The sequence below is a fragment of the Xiphophorus hellerii genome, chromosome 1, assembly GCF_003331165.1.
Source record: "Xiphophorus hellerii strain 12219 chromosome 1, Xiphophorus_hellerii-4.1, whole genome shotgun sequence".
Classification (NCBI taxonomy): Eukaryota; Metazoa; Chordata; class Actinopteri; order Cyprinodontiformes; family Poeciliidae; genus Xiphophorus; species Xiphophorus hellerii.
In genome coordinates this window covers 17,975,051-17,988,662 of record NC_045672.1, presented here as the reverse complement: position 1 = coordinate 17,988,662, position 13,612 = coordinate 17,975,051, and the positions used below count along the sequence as shown (strand labels likewise).

General features: G+C 36.4%; 1 protein-coding gene across 3 annotated transcripts in view; it reads right to left on the bottom strand.

The window, feature by feature from the left end:
* Positions 1-259: 259 nt before the first annotated feature.
* cacna2d3a (calcium channel, voltage-dependent, alpha 2/delta subunit 3a) overlaps positions 260-13,612 on the bottom strand; it is a 114,986-nt gene continuing 101,633 nt past the window's right edge. For all 3 annotated transcript variants that reach the window (XM_032575473.1, XM_032575466.1, XM_032575480.1), the window contains 7 exons: positions 11,008-11,083; positions 10,847-10,899; positions 9,233-9,288; positions 6,954-7,068; positions 3,735-3,847; positions 1,530-1,612; positions 260-1,446 (listed from right to left, as the gene is read on the bottom strand). In XM_032575473.1, coding sequence (XP_032431364.1) covers positions 1,354-1,446; positions 1,530-1,612; positions 3,735-3,847; positions 6,954-7,068; positions 9,233-9,288; positions 10,847-10,899; positions 11,008-11,083 — 589 coding nt within the window. In that variant the 3' untranslated portion in view covers positions 260-1,353. The remainder of the gene's footprint in view (positions 1,447-1,529; positions 1,613-3,734; positions 3,848-6,953; positions 7,069-9,232; positions 9,289-10,846; positions 10,900-11,007; positions 11,084-13,612) is intronic.

Here is a 13,612-nt window from a genome sequence, read left to right as displayed (position 1 = left end):
TCTTGGTCTTTATTGTCTCTCGATGGCTGGGTGGGGGCTTCCTCTGGGGCAGCAGTTCACATGAATGACAGAAAAGGGAAACAACAGATGTACAAGAGACACACATGCGTGCCACATTTCTGCTTTGGAGAAGACGCTGCTTCATGTGGCTTAAACTGAGAACAAAAGAGCCATCAGTGTGGATTAAAATTTCAGGTCTAAACCTTTCCAAACAGCAACTTCTAAAGAGTCTTCAAATAACTCAACATTCAACACAAAATACATTTTAAACAATATTTTATTTCAAAAGTACACAAACAGGAACGATATCTTCTTATAAGGCAAAGCTTAATTATTACAACCACTCACATCAGAGAATCTCTGAGTCACAGTTTATGGGTACCACTTGCAAACTATAAATAAACTTTTTTTTCCTTTTCATATACAGTAGATATTGTAACAGATTTTTTTTTCATTGTGGAAAAAAGATAATTAGACAAACATCATATAACAATCCCAGCCACATGTAACATCTTTAGAATATATATTTTTTTAATCTTCAGAATCAAAAAAAGTCCATGGAAAGTCCGAACAGGCCAGGGGAAAGTGCATCCATCGCTGTCCATGTGGGTGTTTTGTGGCTGTAATGCCCAATTCCAAACCCAGCTACAGACCCCAGTCCGTCGCTACAACCTGAAAGGACTGAACATTTTGGTACATCTGTCAGCGGGTATAGCCCTAGATTATTTTTTGTTCTTAAGCTTCTACTGGTGTGTTTTAACTTTTTCTACCATGAGCCTTTATCCCTCGTGCAGTCCGATTATCGGAAGTCAAAAGTGCAGATGGCGCTGCACATTAAACCGACTAAAACAGAAAAAGGCAACATTAATGATGAAAATTCTCATCCACCCAGAAATGCTAAGCACCCTTCATCAAAAGCTACACTTTGAATGAAAAATCTTTCAGGGCTTTTTTTCAAAGGTAGAACTTTCACCACTGAACTTGTTCTTGCCCCTGGTTTCTCAAACAACTGGTGGGGAGATGAAGAAAACCCCAATCCTGGTTTAGTAAGGGCCATAGAGTCACAAAGTACATTCAATGTTGTGTTTTGTACTAATTTTCTCCCACTACCTTTCCATGTAGCTTATATGATATTTCCAAATGATTGTAGTTGTCTAAGCAGGTTATTATCCTTTGAACAGTCCTTTCAATTATTGCATGACCCTGAAGGGTGATACTTCTGGGCTGGGGATCATATTGGTGATGGGTTTGAATCGGGCACAGTTTCATACAGGACAGAAATGTTGTATTCTGTGGCTTCATTGCGATTCCTCATAACGTTGAGCCAAGCCAAACCAGGTCAAGCAGCTTTGGTCACCTAAGGAGCAATGCCATGAGCGCTAAAAGCAGCGTGGCACTAAGCGATGTGGTGAGACTGCCAGCTCCTCCACACTCCATTGAATTCTCCTACAGTTACAGGAAGAATATATGAGAAGTAAATCCAGTGAAGTGTGCAGGTGAAGAGTGTGATACTTGTCAGTTGCAAATACCTCTGGATGAAAAGGGTGACAGGTATCTGGACGCCTCCTGTCTTTTTGCATCTTCAGTCTCTCACACTTGAGCGATTCGTTATGTGCAGTTGAAGTTAAGGTAAACCCCCCCAAAAAAAACCCTGAAAGTGTATGCTATATACACTGCTGTGGGTTTTTGTCACAACAACAAATTCCATTGTATTTAATTTGGCTTTCATGTTATAGAATACAACAAAGTGCTGCATAATAATACAGTGAAAAAAATGAAAGGAAAAATCTGAAAAGTGCACTCTGAATTTGTAATATGCCCCAAATGTAGAGGGATACATTTGTACCCCTCTAGTCTGGTACAAATGTATGACCTTTAAAACCCACCTAATAAGTAAAAAGAACCATGTAATATGTTCAGCCGGACGTATCAGTAGAAAGGACAGATATTAGTTGTGAATTCCACAAATCTGAACTTCATGTACGCATGGAAAAATAATTGCTGAAAGAAAGCCATGAAAAGTGAACACACCAAACTGTAGGTGGTGGCAGAGTCGTGGTGTGGGGTTGCTTTCCTTCAGCATGAATAGGAAAGCTGGTCAGAGTTGATTCAAAGATGGATGGAGATTTATATTGCGCCACCCTTGAAGAAAACCTGTTAGATGCTGAATAAGACATAAGACGGGGAAAATGTTCAAATGTAATATTTTTGATTAAAGCATAATAATTTCTTAGAATAATCCAGTGAAAATAATTGAGGAGGGTGAATATAAGTTCATTTTTCTAATTTTTATTTCCAAGCCACCCATATGCCCCCTAAACAAATAAAACAATATGTTCTACTTCACAACCACTTTGTGGTGGACATTCACTTAAAAAGCTAATAAAGTACAAAAAAGGTCACGTTTGAAACATGCTAATTTGTGATAAAAGGGTATGAATTCTCTTCTGGCAAGGCACTATTTCTTTTACTTATGAAAATGTATGTATGTGTTTGACTGCATCAAGCAATTAGCTGCATAGATGCATTTAAGGACAATAATGTTTTTGTACTAAACAAAAAACTCATGTCAGAAAAAATAAACCTCCAGTGTATGATAAATTTTTTTTGTGGCAAAGCACCGGAATAGCACACGTTATGCTGCAGTGAGTGCTTTACAAAAAATAAACACTGGAGGACATGTTTATAGCCGATTACATTTCAAAGAAATGTGCACTGATTAAAAAAAAAAAAAACTTCTTGTGGTTAGAAACAAAAGTGTTTCTGTAAAACTTTTCTGTATCAGTAACTGTATCAGCAATTGATCAAAGTGTTTACCAGGATTTAGTGCACACTGACTCACAACGCATTTTAAGGACCTGTAGATTGCTGGACTGTGTCTCCTTGCTCTAGATTCTGTCCCCTACAAAGATCATCTTTTATCTTCAATCAATACAGGAAAGCAAGACTTCTCTAAATTTTCTGTCCGTCTGTGTTTAGGTCATCATAAACAATCTTTATGTCATTAACACAGGAATAGGTCGGCTGATATGTATGCCAGAAACAGGTGATTCATAATAATGACCACATGGATGCCTATCAAATTTGCTTGATCTTCTTATTAAAGGACTTTTAGTTATTTAGAAAATAACCAACCTTAATCTTCCTCTTTCACCTTAATATTTACTAGTGGCATTATAACCACAGACATCCCCTGCTTTTCAAAATAAAACACTTATTGTTCTATTTGTCCGAAGTTCAACATTCTGTTTAATTCACTCTAATTTCATAATGTATAATGTACCTAAGGAGCATGTGTGTGTTGCTTAGACTAGGCATCATTTACGGTTTCTTCTAAATGAGAAATTCTTTGTCTCAGAGTAAAGAAAACAACAGTCTTCAAACTGAATATAGTATAATCTATTGTAAAAAAAAAAAAAAAAGGAGAGGACAAATTGAGCACAGGGACTAAGTGTAAACTAAATCCTTACAACGACACTTCAAATTCTTCAAAAAAGCCTTTGTGGTTTTATACAGTCTTAAAGTTGACACTAACCCCCAAGTGATAACAGATTTCTAAATTCTAATCTATTTTTGTAGTACATAAATATATTTATAGCATTGCAATGCTAAAGGTACCCACAGAGATTTTTCTTTTTGACTTATTAGGAAACTGAGACTGAATGTCAACTTCGGAAAAAAAAAAAACATCCCTGCCAACCTTCCCCTGACCTCCAAACACAAGTGAAGGATATACATAATTTCAAAGGGGTCCATGGTGATGGGTCCAAACTGGCTGCAGTCACACTTGTTGTCCACCACAACCATAAAAAGGTTACTGCTGGGGATCTGCTGAATCACAAATGACCTGCCAGTGAAAGCAGAACACCAGAAGGAAAACGATGAAAAATGAGAAAACACGTAGGGAGAAGAAATTGTGTGATAAACAACAATTTATCACAATCGTCAAAACGGATGCGTTAGAAAGTAACTTCCAGATCGCTAATGTCGCTCATGTTTGAATTCTACTCTAATGTATAAACTGTATTAGAAAGACTCCACACAACAAAGGACACGGACATAAAATACTCCATTCAGAGCTCTGAATAAACTTGGAGACGCACACAATCTCGGATGGACATGGCCAGACTGGACACACATACTAACTCTTTGCAACGTCTAGTCCAAGGTGAGCATCAATGAAGTGTTGCTGAATATAACACACTCCATCAAGAGACAAATGTGAACCACACTTTGGAGCATATTTCTTCCCACGTCTGTGTTTTACTGGCCTGGGAGATCAGGCCTCCTGCTTAGTGATTTATTTCCATGGAAGAGCTTTATGATGAAGAGAGCTCGTAAAGATTATATTTTTTTCTTTATGTTGCTCTGTCTTTTCTTTGGGTCTCTTTCTTTCTCTGTCTCTTACTTCACTTTGGTTATCAAATATTTTATTTAATTATCAGATGTTAAAATAGTGTCCGAACAAATTCTTTCTGAAGATAAGGAGTTCAACTGCTGACAGATTAAAGCTGGCCTAATATCTGCAGCAGTATTTCCTTCCTCACTGATTTAATAGCATTGTTCATTTAATCCTATTCCTAAAAGTATCTAATTCTTTAGTAGTACCAGTCAGCTACATTTTATACACATATCTCACTGTGACCAACAATGTCCAACATAACTACTTCAGCAGATTGATCAATTCAGTTCCAGGCAGTTACTCAGAATCTGCCAAAATTTCTAATACTACGTTTTCAACCCCTGTGCAGTGCCAGGCTCGTCGAGTTCTGACTACAGAAAAAAAACAGCAGTACAAGCTTTCTGGAGAAAACATTGCTAAACATATCATGACACTGCACAGCTGCTAGACTTGAACATATCCAGTGTTAGGAAAATAAGTTCCACATCCTGCATGAAAGCACAGATAGCCCAAAGACTCATTGAAGAATGCCTCAAATCCGCACGGATACTCAGCAACAACCACCAATGCAAACTCTTTTACTAAGTTAGAAAAAAACAGACAATTTTCATCTCTCTGACCTAATGAAAAGACTTGCTATATGTTTTCTGAGAAGCATGAAAGGAGGACATGGTTGCAGACCATGACAGTGACAGAGACAGTGACAGTCCATGCCTTCCTTTCAAAGTTTTCGTAAAATATTAACTTACTTTGTGTTGACAGTTGGTGAAAAATAGCAGTATGTTTTTGCTTATGAGTTTGAATCCCGTACTTTTTTATAGTATAGGAAGTTGCATGAAAGTTGCACATTTCATGTAAAGGGCAATTTTTGCCCATTACATGAAAAAGTCTTTGCTAAAATTTGGTTGCAGTTCTTTTTGCTGTGGATTTAACAGTTATTATAACTATAGCTGCATGTTGTGCATGGTTTAGATTTGAAATTTAGACTCTTGATAATTGTATGCCTTTACTCAGTTAAAGATCTAACCCTAAACCTAACCCTGCCCTTAAATAAAACCTCAAAAAAAATGGTAAAAACAAATCTGGAATATTTAGTAGCTTTCATTTTTGAATGCTGCAATGTCCTTTTACTTTCTTTTAATCATCATACACAAATAATCTCAACATAGTTTATTCAGTTGATTTCTAACATATTGGGAGTAAAAAAATGTTAGGTTTAGGAAACCAAGCAGTCCTGTGAGTGGCCTCACACATTGTAACAAACAATGTGAGGCTACAAAGCCCAGTTTATCAGAAATATGAAAAACTAAAAGATACTGGGCAGATATCAGTAAAAATAAACGGATGTAGACACTATTTTTACTTGCTTTGAATCTTGTATAGATCTTGCACAAAGGGAAATGAGGACTGTTCTTATTAATGCAGTTTGAAATAAAGATATGCTTGTATTTTACAAGTCTTCAAGATGAAGTCACCCTCTGGCTAGAAAAACAAACTATGCAATGAATCTATTAATTCTAGGAAGCTAGAAAAGCACCAAATTAAACATACACTACATTGCTTCATTTAGACTAATACGCAATCCTCTGCGTTTCGGTAATGAATGTATACAAATAATGACACACATGCACACTGAGAATCAAAATACAGAAAGAGAAGTTTAACAGGCAAGAGTTTGGGCTCCGTTTCCTAAAGCATAAAGCATACACGCATGTCTCAATGAAAATATAACAGAAAGTCTCAGTGAGCCAAAACATAAAACAGATGTTTATCACAAGTACTTTTAGTTACAAATATGATTTGTAAAACTTCATATGCATAAAATAAAGAAATTATTTCACATTGTCAGATTTTTTGTATCAGCTGAGGAGGATTTTTCTTTTTTTTATCGTAAAAGCGCATATCTCTTCATGGTGTCATCACTGGATAAAAATAACTCTGTCATGTAAATCTGAATGGGTGTGAGAGAGCCTGAGTAGGTGCTGCTGTATGTGTGTTTTGCGTTATGACTGGCTCCTCAACCGCATTTTAGACATGGCACCAACGGCGGTGGTTACCCTGCCGACCTTGAGGGGCTCTACAGTCAGCAGACACACAAGGAAAACACACACATACACCCGCCAACACACGCACACAAACACAGATTTCCGAGCTCACTGGCAGTTCCACAGCTGGGAGCAATGAAGGGCCCATTGGAGGGATCCAGAGAACACCCCACAATTGCCTGACAGAAAATCCCAAATTGTTAATGGGGACCACACTCATTTTCCCATTTTTAAAAGGAAGCCTTTTTTCAACCTCTCCCTCATCCCTAAATGCCTCGTATTTCAAACTGCTGGAGGACAGAGTTGGGGGTTTGTGTGTGTTGCTGATGGATTGGCTGGATAAACGTATTTTTCACAGATAACAAAATGAAGTTAAAGTTTCTCTCATCCTGTTTGCCGTTTTATTTCAGTTACATTCTTTTATAGCAAACAAATGTAAAAAGCATGCCACTGCGGAAAGTTGCTAGTAATCTTTTGCTTTTTTTACATTTCTGAGTGTCGCTTACTTGATGCAGCCATCGCAGTCGATGTTGCCCATGTTCTCCTTGATTGTTCTTTCTGAGACGAAGGCAGGGTACTCTGTGTCACATGGCACCTGCATATGCGGACCTACCCTTTGAGCTAAACCAAAGAGGAGATTAACAGTGAAAAGGGAGAGAGGAGGAGATAATGAAAAATGAGAATGAAAGAAATGGCAAAGGAGGTCAAATTTGAAGGAAAAGTTAAAGGACACTGAATAAAAGACTTAAATTATACATGTAAAAAACTCATCAAGTCATTAAACAGGATTGGAGGCAAACCACTTAACACATCACATCTAAAGAAAATAGTGTTTTTGAAGCAGAACAACTCTTTTTTGCTTTAAAATGCCAATTTGAGGCATTTGTTCTCCCCAAACATTGCTTGAACACTACTGCCACCCAGAGGATTGAGAAAATTCTACAAGGTGGTTGGCAGTATCTTCCATTAGCAAACTAATTTATTTAACACAAGAAAACAGCTCTTAAGCTCAGCTTAAGCACAGAATGCTTCTCATCTTTATGACAGAGATTTCTAAAGATGGCGGATTATATGTGTGATTAGAACGGAGTGGTTTAATTACAGCGAGTCAGCAGCACAGCATTGTTGTCTGTGCCTGTGTGTCGCATTAAAACCATATATGAGTATAAACGTCTGGGATTAGCTCAGCTTGAGTAGCTGTATAGATTTGGTTACAGCCTTGCTAGGTTGTTGTGTTTCAGCCCTGTGTCACAAGCCCTGGTGTCTTTGTTGTAAAAAGATACAGAAAGTGCTGCTAAGACCTGAGGCTAGCCAGCTGTGAAATTGTCTCGAATGCTTGGCGAGTGGTGATGCCCAGCTTCACTTCATCCAGGATTAAAATGTGCAAGTAAAGCATTTTATGGAACTCTCATTTTGGATTTCTTTCTCCGTCCCTCTCTCGCTTTCACAAAAATATTTTGTTGGTTTTGGCTCCAATTAATGTGACACTTTGATGCTGCTTAGTGCAAGTCTCATTTCAGACAGGGAAATGGTATTCAGCACTCCATAAAGCATGAAGAATTACAGCATTTACTGCTTGTCGGTGAAAATATGAGAATGTGCATGTGTTCAAGGAAGAAAACGAGACATAAAAGTACAAGCAAAGACATAAACCAGAAAAGAAAAATACATACCTCTGCTTTTATAAAGCAGATATTATTTCTCTCCAAAATCAATGTTCAGTATGCACCTTACGAATCACACTGTAAATGTTTGGTAGTTACATAATAAATTTGGATTTGGGTTATTTCTTGCCACTGTTTTCATACTGACATTTTTTTTTAGGGGGTCTTATTATGGAAGCCTAAGTGCAAACGAGGAGATGGTGAAGGTAAAGATACAATGATGTCATTCAACCAATTTATTTTCCTTGAATTTTAACACAGGTGTTGTGGCCATTTATGCTAAATTTTGTGGATTGTAATTTCGACCAATTTAGTTTTCTTCTTCGGGTAGTTAGAATATATTTAAGTTAGTTTATAACCAAAATTTGTAATTCATTTTTACATTTGGAATTGTTTAGATTACGTTGTTAATTGTTAGACCCTCCCATTAATTTGAGTAATTGAGAACACACCGGGTGCTTGGTGGAGGTCTATTGTTTGGTAAATGTCTGGCGTGTTGACGGGAGGTTTTGCAAATAATTTTTTGACCACTTTTTAGAGCTTCAAACATCAAATTAAGATTATTTTTCATTTTCAACTAAGTTGCAAGACATTTTTTGGTAATTATTTTGTCTCTACTTTTACAGGAAATAAATCACATATTTTTTACGAAACAATCAAGTCGGAAGTGCGTGCAATCAGCATTGTCTTGTAAAGGCAAGGGAAGCAATTGAAAGCAATATTTTTGTTTTAATATGGATTAGCAAAACAGTAGCCTCTGCTTAGTTGATCTAAGGGGCAGAATTGGAGGGCAAAACTAAAAGCGCAGAGCTTTAATGCATAAATCTCAAAATTAGACAAAACTCTTAAAGTAGATAGCAATTAGTAAAGTGGAGTTTTTCAGATTCCAGTTAGGATTCTTTCAGTAAAGTTTCTATCATCTGAAGACTACCAAGGGCTTTATTTGTAAAATCTACAACAGAAAAACCATGAACCAGAAAAACCTCCAAAACTACTGACAACAAAAAACAAATTTATTTGTTATTCTGATCAAAATAAATAAAATGTAAAATATTTATATTCTTTTTAATAATGCAATTATGTGTTTGTGGGCGGGTTGTTTAGAATGCATCCATTCTTACCTTTGGCTGTGAGATCAGAGTTCCACCAACTGTATAAGTTGAATTCAACCAGGAATCTGAATATGGAAATGACAGAGATGAACAATACTCTGAAATGCATGCACATGTTGCTATTTATTGCTTCAACATCCTTTTATGCAAGACCACAGAAAATCACGAATGCTTAGTAAAGTAAAAGTGTTGTAGAATATTCTATGAGTTTATCCTGCAATGAATGCAGCAAGTCCTGGCATTCATCATGAATTGGAAATCTCCTCTAGGAGCTGCAAGTTTTGTTTAATTTGAAGAAAATCACATGTTTCTTGCAATACATCAAGCCATTTCAGAGTTTATTTTTATTCTTATTTAGAATAACTGAACTAGAGATATCCAATACCAAACATCAGATCTTAGAATCACTCAAGGTATTTTAAGTTCATCTTATCAAAGTAACTAAACCCCAACCCAGTACCAGTTGGTGTTCTGCTGTCTACCATTTGACATCCAGGAACCCCATCATGCTGTGTGGCCACAATTTGTGCTGCTAACTATTAAAAAAAATCACAACCAACTTTGTTGTCAGTCACTTTTTAAAACTATAGTATAGGATATGCTTAAATATTCTGTTAATTTAACACATCTGTGTTTTCCAAACAAAATAAAATGTTTTTCATCCTTTAAGATGAATTGAAATGTTTGTAGTCACGCAGCTGTTCTTTTAAGGGTAGAGCAGGTAGAGCTATGTTCAGAGCTAAGTGCTAAGTTTATAAAACAGGAGAGCAATATTTTCTCTAAGTGTGAAAATGTGACTGACTCGAATTGCTGTGACATTTGCTAACATCTGAATTATCAGAGTCATCTCAAAACTGAAGAGTTGAAAAACAGATCAAATGCAGTGTTATTATTTTACACTTTAAAGCTATTGAGTTTTTTAAGTCTAGATGGCAATCGATTTTTTACTAATTTGGACTGGAAAAAAGAACAGCAAAATTGGGAAAAAAAAGCAGAAAGTGCAGTGGATAGAAGATTTTTTTTTTTACATCTCATTTAAATTACTTATTTGAAATTAGTCCTAAATTTTAAGCATAATAAGTACTGAAAATTGTACTACCTAATTGATAAGGAACAAGTGCAAATACCAAAAATCATTGCATATTCCACATAACAGATGGATGATTTTTTTATTTTTTTTATTTTCAGCTTTACTTATTCTTAGGTCTAGCTATATGTTGTAGAGATAGGAAATATCTCACATTTATCTGATTTCTCTAATTATTTGTATTGCTAAAACATAAAATGAGTTCTGACAACTCTGTACTCCCATGATGCACTGTGGCAGTGACAGACCACCCAGCAGGACTAAACCACAACCACAATGTGGCATCACAGAAATACTCATGGTGCAGGAAACATCAGGTAGCTATTACTGGTTATGATCACAGAGGATCACATCAACGTACATGTGGAGGCCTCCATAAACAAACACACAACAGATATACAGTATACTCACAAACATACAGCTAATCTCAAAGCAGACAGGCCTAAATACAAGTCTTCAGAAACCACATATATGCACAAAGCTTATAGCGTTACTCCATAAACAGACAAGAGGTATTCTCCAGTGAGGACTCTTACATGACAAGCTCAGTCAGGATCCACTTTACAGCTGCAAAGAAAGCGAAGTAAGGCTAGAAGAAAAAAAGAGTGGGAGGAAATGATTGGACACTAGCAATAAATATTGTACTATATGGACCTTACTACATGGGTAGAACACAAAGAGGCTGGAGAGTACTCACATCCAGGAGTGTGTGCCCACTGTCGCTACTTTCTGAATGGACCCAACAAAGAGCCTGGTAGTCATACAGTGTGACACTATGGAGACAAATATAGAATAGACAACAGGACGGTGACACAGAGCATCCAAAATGGAATCAGAGAAAACATTTTCCATAGTTGTGTTGAGTTGTCAAGGAATCTTGATTCAGACATTATCTGCAAATACATGCCTGACAAGCGTTTTAGTCTGCTGTGTTGGGGATGTAAGATATTCAGATCCCACCTCTGTAATAACTGCTTCACCTACAAGTATTATACATGATGGGTGTAGAAAGAATGGAAGTAGCAAAGCAAGTGAAAGCTGAGCACTTCCTCAAAGGTTTGTCAAAGTGATTTCAGAAAAGTCTGTGTGTGGATAATTTGTGGGATATTGGAGGGATATTTGAGGTTTTAAGGGCTTAGTGAACCTTGAGGGGGTAAGATCTAGCTGTGTCTGGAGGAGGTTATTGCTAAGGTTACAAGCTTGTCTTTGAACAATGGACACTCTTTTTAATAGCCGTTGGGAGAGGTCTTGCACATGATATACTTGTGTGTGAATGGCAGTCTGAACATGTGTAACAACAGAGTGGGGTTCAATATATCTGCCGCCCCAAGCGATGTTGAAACCTCAGTCACAGTACTAATGACACACAGCCCCAATACGATGCCCAGAACCAATTAGTGATAAGTAAGACCACATGAATTGGTTCATAACTTACTTAAATTAATGTAAAACTGCAGTATATATCAGTGATTCTCAAAGTGCTGACTTCCATTGATAATATGGTCAGGTACTTTTTAAAGTTAACAAATGTGTTTAGTTCTAAAACACTGAATACCAATTGGTGGGGTCCTGTAATATTTGTCATTCATAACTGCCATACACCAAGCAACATGATTTGTTTGAGAGGCAGGACAACAACTCGCATTATTAACTAGATAAAAAATGAAAACCTACATTTTGTAGAGCTAAATTACCAACAAGTCACATTAAAACCAAGAGATCACAAGGTAATGCTAGCCTAGTAATGCAGCAAATACGTATATCCCCCTGCAAAAATCTTGTATGTGTAGAGTAAAATAATTCTCTAAAAACAAAGTGCAAAGATAGCTCTATTTAAGTAAAGTGCAGTTAACACTGGAGTAGCTCAAGAAAGACTGTCCAAAAGCTAATGGAAAAGAAATATTAAAATAAAAAAATAAAGATTAATGTACCCTGAACATCATTATTGGTGGTTGGTGAAATCACAATGATACTGCAGACCATATAGCACCAACAAAATGTGGTGTAAATTTTACAAAAATGCTTTGACAAAACTGAGCGGTAAATTTTAGGAGTTTTTACATTATTTTGTACATTATTGTTATTTTTCAATGTTGCTATTGAGATTTAATAGATTAATTACATGAGTAACTACTTGTTAAGGTTGAACAATGTGGTTACCCTATAAAACTTCGAATTCTTAAAATAATTAAGTGGAAAAAAATACTGTAGGGAAATAACTTTTTGTAAGGTAAAAACATACAAAATATTTGTTCATCAGTAATTGTTGCAGTCCTCTTATGCAGAAATCTGATTTGAATTCATGAACATATTTGACTTCTCCTGTTATAAATTATTGAACAATACTTGCTTTAATCAAACAATTGTTGAAGCAGTAACCTTCTTGTTTTAATTTATCAAAAGCATTGATTTTGGCCTATGAATAAGTTCAAGCTGACAGTTTGTGTCAAGCTTAAGTAAGAAATTTGACAAGTAAATGTCGCTTCAAACTAGACAAAATACTGACAGATATATTGGATTCATCAGTGTTTAGATCTAAAGGCTCCATTACTCATCATGCTAATATCTTCCCAAAACAAGTCATGTTACTCCTTCAACATGTCTTCCTCAATCTTCAAAAATCCATCTTCAACCAACTTTAAGGATTCTGAGAAAACAATTGTAGGGCCCTTGTTTTTATGGATGGGTCTGTAAACTATTAGCTGTCTGATGTTAAGGGTTCATTTTTATATACTATGGGCTGGGTTTTGTAATTATGCAATGACTTGCAGTTTTACACAGAGAAATTCCCCCTCATCCACATCCCATACGTATAAAAGAATGGAAGGTACTGCCCTGCTGCAGGCTTGGGAATGTGGTTGCAAGCTTCAGTGAAATACTAATTTACGCAAAGCTCTGTAACTAGGCAAAGACTTCACAAATTTCAAATCATTCCACAACTGGCTTATATTACAACAAAAGTTTGTGTGTTTTTGGCTTGTGGGCATTTCTGCTGTGGAACAACAGGGAAGGTGTCCTGGAGCTAAATCTGAAAATACAGATACAGGAGATAGAGGTTTTTGACAAGAATAGTATGTTTGTCCACATGCTTTTTGTTTGTGAGGATGTGTGTATGGTGTGGAAATGTATGCACTGAACTTTCTCTTAATTCTTTTGTCTCAGGAAATAAAGATTTGCTTTGGCACGTTTAGAGCTGTCCACACGAAAAGAGACATGCTCTCATTTTGTAACCTGCCTTTTGATTTTTTTTTTGCACGTTTGTACAAATATACATCCACTCACACTTATGCATGTACTCGGGC